General features: G+C 38.1%; 2 protein-coding genes across 2 annotated transcripts; one reads left to right on the plus strand and one right to left on the minus strand.

The window, feature by feature from the left end:
* Window positions 1–6,251: 6,251 nt before the first annotated feature.
* Window positions 6,252–7,193, plus strand: LOC117487465 (tripartite motif-containing protein 16-like protein). The gene has a single exon (XM_034136087.1). The coding sequence runs from the start codon at window positions 6,252–6,254 to the stop codon at window positions 7,191–7,193; it is 942 nt and encodes a 313-aa protein (XP_033991978.1).
* A 2,347-nt stretch (window positions 7,194–9,540) lies between these two features.
* Window positions 9,541–12,962, minus strand: epdr1 (ependymin related 1). Its single transcript, XM_034136078.1, is given in 4 exon segments — window positions 9,541–10,129; window positions 11,423–11,631; window positions 12,624–12,784; window positions 12,786–12,962. Coding segments are annotated over 4 exon segments (663 nt in total). The 5' UTR covers window positions 12,861–12,962; the 3' UTR covers window positions 9,541–9,911.
* Window positions 12,963–12,976: the final 14 nt, after the last annotated feature.

A 12,976-nucleotide genomic window follows, 5' to 3' on the forward strand; every position in this document is an offset into this window, starting at 1 on the left:
TCCACACAGAGAGAAGAGTAAAGAGGAGATAGGTTGCGGTCGGATAATCCAAAAATCAGCTCCTAACGTCTAACCCTATCTTCTATTCCTTGACCTCTGAGTGAAACGTCATGGGGTTAAGGGATAGTGGATAGGAGAATTCAAAAGGATTTAGGAGAAGAGACTGCGGTACTTTAGAGAGAATCCGACTGCACTTTCACTATCCGACGTGTTTATGATGCGCCAGCGGAGGTCATAAATGTGCGTCTGCTGCTGTGGGGAAACTATGGAAACTACAGTTTTCTATACAGCGGACTACAACATGGATGTTTAATAAGAACGAGGGACTACTGTAAACTCATCTAGAGACTCTGCACCGTGCTCTGATGCTGTTGTTTTATGCTTTATGAACGGGGACAACAGAGAAACATATTCTTCATGACCAAAGTTGGAATTGAAATAAAAAAGGAAAGTGAAACTTATGCTCGTCACCCTCTCCCTCCGGTCCACATTAATACAAATGATCCCAATACGTATGATTGTATGAAAAGATCTTAAAATCAATACAAATGTATTTATTATAAACATTAGTCCTTAACATCTATCACTGTGTATCACCATTCAAACATCTTTTAAAAGTTGAACAAACCCCACACAGCTCAGTAAACACTGTGAAATGTTGACTTTATTTGATCATTTCAGTAAAAACTAACGTTCAAATGTCTCTTTTTGATTATAATACTGATGAACGTTCAAAACAAAGTACTTTGGCAACTTACCACATACGTTTTAAAATGCTTAATAAGCACCGTAACTTTCATGATATCATTTCTCGATCATAATCGGTTGTTTCCGTGAACGGCCGACTGTTGTGTGACAAGGCATTGTGGGGCAGCATTTTCTCCTCTCCTTTCGTCAAGGGAGGTCCAGTGGTTCCTAGGCTAAAGGAGGTTGTAAAGGAAGTTTGAAACCTCCTTTCCTATCATCTAGACTAGACAATTCGAACGGCACTTATCATGGCTGCCACTGAGGGACTTCCGGGTCATTTCACTCCGTTAGGAAGGTTCCTAAGCTAAATGGACTATTCGACTTCAGCCACAGTCTGTGTGACTTACTTTAAATTGTGGGTAAGGGTAGATAGCTCCCATTGTTCTGTGACCTGTCAATCATCAAACCAGGGGTCATATTTCATTATGTGTTCATTTTTATCTGAAGTTGTACCCATGGATGTATAAAGAATAGTTCTACCGCAAAGTTATTCTCCGTGGTGACTTCCGGCAACAATCTTGATTCTGATTGGCCAGAATACTCGAAAAAACATCAACAAAGATGTTTTATTCAGAAGATGATCACTACGTGACAGAAGTTTTCAAAACCGTTTATGGTCTCCGGTACTTCCAGTCGAACTGCATGCATATATAGCGTTAGAAAATCGAAATAAAAGTTTGACTTTTTTCAACAACAAATGTATTTTTAATTTCTTCACTCACACATCTGCGACCCACTCGAAAAGGGTCCACGACCCACTTTTGGGTCGCGACCCACCAGTTGAGAACCACTGTTTTAGTGTATGTATAATTGTTGATATGTTAACCCTTTCATGCGTAAATTATGAAAACCTCAGTCAGGATTTTTTTACCAAGTGTTTGTATTGCTCTTGGGAAAAACAAGATTTGAACTTTAGTTTTTTTTGTATCTAGTTTTTTCAAATACATTTTTATATGTCCACTCAGGTGGATAGTATGCGTTTAAGTTTGAACTGAAAACATGTACATTTAAAAAAAATGATAAATAAAGATTTGCAAACTTAAAATTACATTATAATAACATAGGTATATTGATTTACGGCCCAAAAATACATTGCAGATGAAGTATTTTCAAGAACAACAGTAGCAGTAACAGTATGAAACACAAAATCAATACTTTGACAATTTTTTTTTACAACGGGTTTGTATGTTGCATTCCTAAAAGAGTGTTGAAAGAATATGTTTATTCACATTTCAAAGTAACTTGCTAAAAGGGATTTTTGAATGATTTTGTTATAGCAGAATGTTTAATACAGCGTATTTCTGATATTCATTAAAGATCACATGCTAAGCTATATGATGTGTTACTGAGTTGGGTCACACACAGTTAGAGAGACAATGGTCGTTCTGAATTATCAATAGATGTATTCATTTTAAGTGAGCTGACACCGAGGTTAGAGGAAGTTCAGAGAAGGCCTCAGGTTATAAAAACAGTTAACCTTTGTTAGTTAACTACTCCTAAGGATGTCATGAGATGATGACGTTTAAACATATACAAGTATAGCTTTCAGAGAGAAAAACATGTGACATTTGTGTGGTAGGCTGCATGATAAAATGTGTGTGCGTTAAACATGTTTAGGGAAAATGTGTGTGTGCTCATTGCAGTGGCTATATATGCTGTATGATTGTTGCTACTGATGGGGGGCATTTCCGCGATTGGCTGCTGTGGCAGCAGGTGATGTAATTCCCATTATTGTTTGTTTGTTGCAACAACTAAATAATAATTACTGATCAGCTATATCTGTGTTTGTGTTTTATTGATTCCTCTCTGTTTCATTCTTTCCTGTTGTGTTATGCTGGATCGCCACAACAATTTCTTAGATCATCTCTTAGTTTAAATATATTCATCCTCTGAACCTCAGTTAACAGAACACCTTGTAAGTATACATTAATATTGTATTGATGAGAAATTAAAACAGAATGTAAGATTTATTTAAGTTTCATTAGCAGTAGGCCTATGTTTAGCTTCAAACAGATGGCCATACATTAAACATTTAAAACTAACTCATTGATATATACCTTTTACATCAGTTATGTCACCAGGGGTCCTTAGGGGTTTCTGGTCTTCCAGTATCAGACTCCGTCGCCCCGGCGACAAAGCAATGGTTAATGTTCAATGACTTGTGTTCAGGTGGCTCCTCCCCTGATCTAAATTTGAAAATGAAACATTAATTTATAAACAATCAGAAATAGACAGAAGATATCTGGTTTATGCTCTTTAATCTGTATGTTTTATATCAATTCAATAAAATCAATACAACATATTCTCTGTAAAAAGCATGTTCTTTTGCATATGAAAGCAAATAAATCAAAGGTCACTGGAGACTTATTTTTCATATATATCATAAATCCATTATTCTTGCACGATAGCAATCACTATTTTATTGTACTCTGTTTCTTGCACTATTTTATTGTTTTATGTCCTATATTTATGTTGCATTGTTGGAGAAGCCTTGGACTTAAATATTGTCTTTACATATCTACACTGTAGCTGTGCATATAACAATAAAAGTATATATCTCAGTAGGGCTGATTCTTTCAACATGTGTGCTATTTGTTGATTAAGTCATGTGCTTTAAAGTTGACACTGATACAACAGCTCTAAAGTTTGTCATTTAATATCTACATTTCAATCTTTCTCATTGAGATTCATTGCACACACATTCAGCAGCAGACACTTTTTTTCTACTAGCTGCTATTGACAGTTATTTCTCTACTGTGTACTGTTGTCATACATATTCATTCATTGCCATATATGCATCCATTTTTGTCTACCAGACTGCTACTTTTATATATTTATTGTTGTGCCTTTTTTTGATTTGTATTTTGTGTATGTATTTATGTACACATATATTCATATATTAGTATCTTTGGGACGGTGGGACACAGCATTATGGTGTCCCTGTTTGTACAACAAACACACAGATATTGATATTAAAGTTGACTTTGAGTCTTAATGATATTTATGGGTGATTTGTCAGTGAAGCAGTGTCACATGTAAAGCTGCTTGCTGTGCTTCCCCAGAGAAGTGATTTGGATTTCACTGTGTGTTTGATCATTACAAAATAAAAAATTATTGAATAAACATGTTTCAAATTCCAACAGTGTGTCTGTAACTGTTTCTCACATGTCCCCCACACTGTTAATGAAGAAAATGTATGAGAAAGTCTGCAAGAAAAGGAAAATCTAGCCAATGCATTTCCATTATGCCAAAGCCCCCTGATGGTATACTCAATAACAATAACTCTCAGTGATCAGACACTCCATTAATGTGTGCATAAACGATAAATGGAGTTCATGGTGTACCTACAAGTGTTTTTTTAGTAAGCAGTATAACAAGTCTACATCCAGTTGTAAGACAGAAGCTACTGTACAAAACCTGCCCAGCAACAAGCAGAGGGTCTGCTGCTTTTTCGAATTGATACGAATTGATGACTCATGTGGCATTTGTAAAGTTATTTGTATTTAAGTCTGTTCAACACAGCCTGTTAACGACTCTCTCCATAATAAAGAAAAGTCTTAATGGGTACCAGAACCGTCCCATTGTCTTTCAAAACGGACGTAGATTTATTTCAGGTCGTCGGACCGGCTCTAGTCGTTATTGGATTGGAGCTTTAGGTTTGTTATTGGTGATCAATCTGAGACCCTTTCAGACAGAAGAGGAGTCGTTTACTGAGAACTGTGCTGGAGTTTCTTTAGGCCCCGGCTCCACGAGGACAAATACGGCAAAACGCATCGGAGTAACGCAAATGCAACCGCAAAAAACCTTCCGTCCCCACGCAATATACACCGGATTGTGTCAAGCTCCACGAGACGGCTCCGTTTACATCCAAACGCTGGAAAAGCTGCAGTACATATGCCGAACCTGTACGTGGCGCTGTAACTTCCTCCACAAAAGCAGCAACTTCCTCCACAAAAGCAGCGAAGAAGAATGGTTGTCATGGCTGCACTTCTGTGTATTCTCCGCGGTGGGGGCCGACAGAACCGGGCAGAGTTTTTCGCCGGTCAGCGTGTGTTAAAGTTTAAATCTTCCGGACAAAATTATAAAAGTGCCGGTCAAAGGTCTTCATTGTTATTTATTGAGCTTTAAAACAAATGAATAACGACGATATAATGATATATAATCATCAAATACATCTCTTTTTCCTCTCTGCTGACAGCGTCAGTGTCTGTCTCATGCAGCAGCTGATCCTGTAATGAGTGACCCGACAGTAAAAATGAACATATTTATAACTAGTTTAGGTAGTTTGAGAGGTAATTAAAATAGCTAAGGGTGATGATCTGACTTGAAGTGTGTGTTTTGCTCCCGCTGCATCACAGCGGCAGGAGCTGCGTGTCTCCGTCCTGTCAGATTAGACTTCACTCGCGTTTATGTCCATATCGAGATAAAGATAAATAATCTGAATTCAAGGAGGAGCTCCTGTAGATGTTGCACAAAGAACTGTAGCATGGTCAGTAGCGACTGGAGCACGATAGCAACCCCGCGGGGAGAGGCAGGGAGAGGCGGGGCTATGAAAACGAATGACCGTATAGGCGACTCCACGGCCCCGTTGGACCCCCCAGAGCGCTCAGTTCCCAGATCTATCCACCTTTGGACCCGTTGTCGTTTGCGGGGTCTGTTTCTACGTTTCCCTTACGGCGTCGTGGAGCTTAGAGGGCTATACGCATGAGAAATATGCGGATTCAACCAGTTTCCGTCCTCGTGGAGCCGGGGCCTTAGAGTCGTTCAGCGTCTCTCACTGCCTCGCTAAACCAGTTATTTGTCTCTTCAAACTTGTCCTCACTTCCCAAACTTTTCCAACCTTATTTTTCGTTGCTGTGATACTATGCTAGCTATCTAAACTCTTGACGTTATGAATAAAACAGATGTAAATGTGTTGGTTTCTATCCAGATCACTCAACTGTCGTTTGTTGAGAAATGCTGTTGGAGTTTCTCAACTTCTTTCACTGACTTTGCTGAACCAGTTGGATCGGCTTTGGAAAACAAACATTTGCTGAGAAGCTGAGGCCAGTGTGATTGGCAGTTAGCTGATATCCAAAATACATTGAACTAATCTTATTTAGTAAGAAATAATTAACTAATTATATCATGCACACGATTATGACCCAAACACAATGAAATTGGCGGTCAACGAAGATACAGAAACCCAATCACCGTCTCTTCCTCACACAGGTGAACATGTACGTTTATTAACTATATCCATGTGAGCCAACTCAACAAACTTTAAAAAACACAATAAGAACATATTTTACAAACACAGCCAAACACTTCTATTCTTAAACCCAGCCAGCCAGCTCCCCTCCCCCTCACTGATATGCAAGTGTGAAGTTGGGTGTGACCAAGCTGACAATCCCCATTGGTGTAAATTAGCAAATAAACAGAAACAGAAGGACTAGAGTTTGTTTTTGAGGCAGAGCACAGATTTATCTGATCTCAGAAACTCTCTGTCACAGCTACAAGGAGAAATGTCTCAGAAAGGAGCTCAGCTGGATTTGGAATTCATTTCCTGTTCGATATGTCTGGATGTGATGAAGGATCCGGTCACTATTCCCTGTGGACACAGCTACTGCATGGGCTGTATTAAACACTACTGGGATGGAGAGAAACAGAATGAAAAGGAGAGCTGTCCTCAGTGTAGGAAGGCCTTCACACCCAGACCTGACCTGGTTAAAAACACCATGTTAGCATTCCTGGTGGAGCAGCTGAAGAAGACTGGACTGCTTCGTGTTGAAATGAAGCAAAAAGAGCTCAATGTGAATCGACAGCAGAGGATCCAGGACCGAGAGGAAGATGTGAAGCTGCTTCAACAGGAGGTGGAGGAAGTTGATGCTTTATTGTCACAAACCGAGCCCAAAACCAGAGCTGAATTCTCTAAATATTCACGTGAAATCACACTGGATCCAAACACAGCAACCAAAGGGCTGTCCTTGTCTTTGGAGAACAGGAAAGTCACAGTCACAAAACGAAAACAGATATATTTCAGTCACCCTGATGGATTAGATATCTGGCCTAAGGTCCTGAGTAGAGAGGCTCTGATTGGACGATGTTACCTGGAGATCGAGTGGAGAGGGTATCAACTGGATTTGGCCCTCACATACAAAAGTGTCAACATGAACGAGGATGAAATTGGATTAGGATTCACAGACAGATCTTGGAGTTTGAGATGTGAGAACCACTATTTTTCCTTTTGGTTTAATAACGTGGAAACTCCCCTCTCAGGTGCTCGTTCCAACAGGATAGGAGTTTACTTGGATCACAGTGCAGGGGTTCTGTCTTTCTACAGCGTCTCCAGTGAAACCATGACCCTCCTCCACAGAGTCCAGACCACCTTCACTGAGCCTCTCTACGCTGGAGTTTGCTTTTATGACAACTTTGGAGACTATGCTGAGTTCTGTAGACTTAACTAGACAGAAGAAATTCAAGGGGCATTGGGTTAAATGTTGAGATTAACTTCTTTAACTCATTTTGTCTCCATGTTTGTAGCTGAGAGTTGGTTGTGTTGGTATTTCTAACCTGAGATCAGATATAATTCTTTATAATCTTGACTTTACTGATAGGTTGTGTGAAAAAAATGAAGAATCAATAAAGGTTTTTACAAGATTGAATGATCTTGTCTTTATTCCAGGGTATTATACAAGATGGTGAAAACTATGTGAAAGGAATATAAGAGTATAAGTGATGCAGCTAACTTTTCAAATACAACTGATTAAACATCGGTAGATTTATATCAATGTCACATTAACAATCCCTAAATCATGGTTCCCAAACTGAGGGTGAGTATTTATAAATGGCTGGTTATCTCAGCATTGTATTCATTGGTGTCAGGGCTGTCCATTCACCCTTAAAACCAATAGTAGACCTTGTTCAGGTGAAGATAAGATTGATTAAAGGTTGTTGTTATTGGAGATGGTTGCTTTTGGGTTGCATTGAACAGCAATATATTTCTTAGACAAGTAAGATAAATAAAAACCTTGCAAATAAACGTTTGTTCAGATTTTCAGACTGATATAGGCTGCTGTTTCAAGAACTGCGAGACATGTGCTACTGTAATTGTAAAGCTTTGTTTCGTGGCATTACTGCAACGTTAAACAAGTTTGCATAATTGACTCCGTCAGCTAAGTTTTGGGTTTGCTTTTTGAATATAAAGTGGTGCTTTTTTCCATGAAATTAGTCGGGGAAAAGCCCCGTTTAGCCGATTACACTCCTAAACTATTAACATAATCTGGTTCGGACCGGGTTACGTCTGCAGCATAAGTAAACATGGCAAACAAGTTACTTTAAAAGAGAGCCACCTTAATAACATGGAAAACTAGCTATCTCTAAAATATGCCTTTGCAGAGTTAGGTTAACTAATGTGTGGTTTAATGATGCTTGATGCCAGTTTTCTTTAATTGTTTATAGTCTTTTCTGGTTATTTCAAGTAAGGCATCAATGAATAAAGCTGTTGTTATAATTAAAATCCACAAAGGCTGCAAAGAGCTGTCTATGGAAAGGGCATTCATTGTTGGTTTGGACATCAGAGCTCTGAGGCATGATGTTGTTCCACTAATAGAGATCGCATATTTATTTATAAGGATCAAACTAGTATTTAGTCCCGATCCCTCGATTTAAATAAGGTAAAACATTTTCAAACATTTCATACATGACATAAACAAGAATCTGAATGGAGAGTGCATCGAGTTTCAAGCCAGCTGCTTTATTAATAAAACATAGAAAATATCCAGATAAGCAACAAGTCGCTGTGGCAATGAGTTTCCACCCACTGCGGCACATACAGTCGTTTGTAATTAGGGAAAACAATATATTAAACGTAAAAAAATGCAAATGTTAAATATGTCAAAGAAACTGAAAACCATAATGCCTGTCCATGTTTGTGAGGCACTTCATATGTTTGATGTTAATTCATTAAACTGCTGTCGTGTGCAAATACATAAGCAACAGTCCTTAGTATGTTGTCAAAAAGCTATATCTGTCAGATGTCGATTAATATGATCAATTTGATGCATTAAGAGGGCTGACAAAGTCCCCTTTTTAGCATTAAGCTAATCGTTTAAGAATCCCAATGAGCTAGTTTGTTGTTTTGTTACATTTAGAACGGCTAATTCGTTACAGCAAAAAAGCAACACATGAACAAACAATTCTATAAAACACTGTTAAAAAAACACCAAAAGCATCAAAATCACTCCCTCTTTACTACACAGTGCACTTCCCTGTGTAATTTTGATTTAAACAGTTGAGTATATTGTGCCAAAAAACAATGCAATGTGCTTCTGTAGGTTTCACAGATAGAAAAGCTGTTGGTGTTAAAGGGACATTGTTAATCGAAAACGTTTTGTGCTCACTGTGGGTAAACTATTAAGTGCCTTTTGTATAGGGAGTGATTTCAGAATCAGAAAACTGTTTAAGGGGAACGTCAGTGTTTTTCAATCCTGCAGTTAAATGCTGCAAATGTTATCCCTCGGTGTCCAAAAAGTGCCGACTGCATTATTACAAATCTTCTCTGTTTGTTAGTGTGTCATGTGACGTGTTTCTCAAAAGACAAGTCATTCAAACTAGCTGCAGCTTTGAGAACACTTTCATGATCAATAATTATAAAACATATCATATATATTATTCTGAAATGGACCAATCTGCTCAATGACTACTTTCACTGTCGCTACTTTAACTATATTTTGATGATAATACTTTTCTACTTTCACTTGAGGAACATTTTGAATGCAGGACTTTCACTGTAACTATTCCTACACTCTGGTACTTCTACTTTTACTGAAGTACAAGATCTGAGTACTTCTACTTTTACTCAAGTACAAGATCTGAGTACTTCTCCCACCTCTGCTTTAGTGGATGGACATTGATGAAGGGTTATATTTTAAGTCATTTTAGCTTTTATGCAGAGTGACTTAGGTGCACTTTTATACAGCAGACATGCAGGACCTATTAAGGGTTAAGTATCTTGCTTAAGGACACTTGGACATGTTGATTACAGAGACTGGGGATCAAAGCACTGATCCATCGATTGGTGGACGCCCATTTTAACCCCCGAGAAACACCCTCCCCCCTTATTACCTTTTCACTGAAACCTGATTAAACAGGGTTGAAAAACACCGAAGTCACCCCGAAGGTTTCTAAACCAAGAGGAGAGGGTTTGCTGAGCAGGAGGAGTCGGACATCCTCTGGGGCCGGGCTGATTGACAGGTGGAGGGCGGGGTGAAGACGTCGGGGTCACTGATGCCCAGCTGCAGGTTGAAGAAGCGGGTGGAGGTGGTGACGCTGCTGTTCCTGACGTAGGTCTCCTGCACCGGGTAGCAGTCCTTCAGGGTGTAGACCCCCACCCAGGTCTCATCTGCAGAGAGACCAGCAGCAGAGATGGCAAAAGTAAACACACCCTTTACTCAAGTAGAAGTACAGATACTCGTGTTTCAAAATACTCTGGTAAAAGTAGAAGTACTGACTAAACTTCTTTCCTCAAGTAAAAGTAAAGAGGGCTTTGAAATGTACTTCAGTAAAAAGTACCCATAAATAGCAGCTGTTTTAAAGAGTACCTGACCTCCCTTTATATTAATAGAACAATAATGTCATTGTTAGCTAATGAATGTTTCCATGCTGAACAACGGCAACATGACAACGTTTTCATTGGTCCCTCTTCTTTAGAGAAGACCAGGAAGTGATGGATACACGGATCGTGTTCAAATCAATAGGCACGCAATGACTCTAAATAATAATGATCACGCCACCAAACACACATTCAAACTAAAGGAACCAGCCTGTTTGGAAAATGTGAGAAGTAGAAAGTACAGGTATTTGTGTTCAACATGTAAGAAGTAGAAAGTACAGGTATTTGGGTTCAACATGTAAGAAGTAGAAAGTACAGGTATTTGAGTTCAAAATGTAAGAAGTAGAAAGTACAGGTATTTGTGTTCAACATGTAAGAAGTAGAAAGTACAGGTATTTGGGTTCAACATGTAAGAAGTAGAAAGTACAGGTATTTGTGTTCAACATGTAAGAAGTAGAAAGTACAGGTATTTGTGTTCAAAATGTAAGAAGTAGAAAGTACAGGTATTTGTGTTCAACATGTAAGAAGTAGAAAGTACAGGTATTTGGGTTCAAAATGTAAGAAGTAGAAAGTACAGGTATTTGTGTTCAAAATGTAAGAAGTCAAAGTAAAAAGTCATCAGAAAAATAAGTAGTGGAGTAAAGTACTGATACCAGAAACCTGCACTTAAGTACAGTAACGAAGTATTTGTACTCCATTACTTCCCACCTCTGACCAGCCGTTATCACTAACAGATGCAGTTTAAATCTGGAAAAACCTTGCTAAAATCTTTCTTCAATTTCAAATCAGCTGCTGGAATTGTTGTTTGTGGACATGGACGATTTTTCTTAAGTACATTTACTCAAGTAAACTTCAACAGTACTAATGCATTTCAAATAAAAGTCAAATAAAAAGTACTGTTTATTTTTTTTGGTGGCGATTATCGTCTCAGCCACTAGAGGGCAGTCAGTTTTAAATGCTCATAAATATTCTGGTTGCAGTGGAATAGTCCAAAAATCAGCTCCTATCGTCTTTTCCTATCCACTATTCCTTGACCTCTGTGTGAAACGTCACGTGAGAGAATGTATCTTAAACCAGACTCACGTTGGCGCGCAGGCTTCCTATCGGACCACTCCTGGACCTCCACGCTGTCCCCGGGACCCCCGATGAGGTACTGGTCCTCGAAGGTGGAGTTTTTGGGGATGTCGAAGGGATCGAATGCGTCCGTCAGAGCGATCTTTGAGCAGTCCTTCGTCTTCTGGTCGATCTGGAACATCACCCCGCTCTGGTACAGGAAGATGTACTCAAAGAACCTGGAGCAGAGGGAGAAACATAACACTAGTACTATTTTGTATTATTATTATAATTACTATCAATTATTTTAAATATTATTTAGTAGTAGTAGGAATGTAATTGTTATTTGTTATTTTTTATAATTAATGTTTTATTTTTTTTATAGTATTATTTGTATTATTATTATATACTCAAAAATCCTGGAGCAGAGGGAGAGGGGTGCGTTCAATGCATCAATAACATTAAAGCTGAATTAAATTAAATTATTACTATACTATTTTCTATTATTTTTATTATTATTACTAAGAATTATTATTTTATTATTTAGTAGTAGTAGGAATGTAGTTTTTATTTGTAAATGTTATAATTAATTTTTGTTTTTTGTTGCTAATATTATTTTATTATTTGTATTACTATTATTGTTATTATTATAATATAGTAGTAGTATTTTTTATTTTATTTTTAAATATTTGTTACTTTATTATTATGAATGCATTCATATGTATTTTTTTATAATAATAATAATAATAATTATTATTATTATGTAGTAGTAGTATTTATTATTTTTTATTATTATTATTCCATCCAATATAGTTGTTAGGTTATTGATTTGGTTTTAGATTCGAATCAAATTAATCTGTGTTAACATAAAATAGTAACAGTGTGTAATAGGTTCCTATATATAACAAATATATAAATAATATTCCTTAAGATAGATAGATAGATAGATAGACAACTTTTCCCAAATAGTAGTTTTGAAAGTCAATGTAGAATAATTGCAACATTTCTTAAAAATAGAATAAAACACAAACAAAATATACATACAAATATACAGAATACCCTCTAATAGAATAATCTACATAAAGAGCCTAATATAAATAGTGTATTATATACATTAAATACACAAAATGTGCACAGTTGCTTTTAATTAAAGGAGAAATATATGAGGTTAGTTGTGTAAGCATCTAAAATATGTAAGTACAGACTGTGCTATCATGCATGTGTCTGTCACCTCTGGCAGGGTGTGTGCTTCTTGTTTTGCTGCAGGACGCGGACCCTCTGCTTCAGGCCGTCGTAGGACACCGAGGACCGGCTGTTTCTCCCGGTGCTGTGGTCGAAACTCACCCAGCGGCCCTCCCACTGCAGCGGGGCGAGGCAGGGATCAGAGGGGGGGGGACACATCCTCCACAGGGAGGCCGAGGACAGACGCTCCGGAGGCGGCGACAAACACGAGCAGGAGTCGGTGCATCTCTGGGTCTCTGGAAACTACGGAGTCCCGTTAGGTTCTGATTCCGGTTCTATTGTTGTTGTTGATGAGCGGCTGCACCGTTCTTATTATACATCCATGGGCTGCACCTGCTGGCT

The sequence above is a fragment of the Trematomus bernacchii genome, unplaced genomic scaffold (genome assembly GCF_902827165.1).
Source record: "Trematomus bernacchii unplaced genomic scaffold, fTreBer1.1, whole genome shotgun sequence".
In the NCBI taxonomy this organism is placed as follows: domain Eukaryota; kingdom Metazoa; phylum Chordata; class Actinopteri; order Perciformes; family Nototheniidae; genus Trematomus; species Trematomus bernacchii.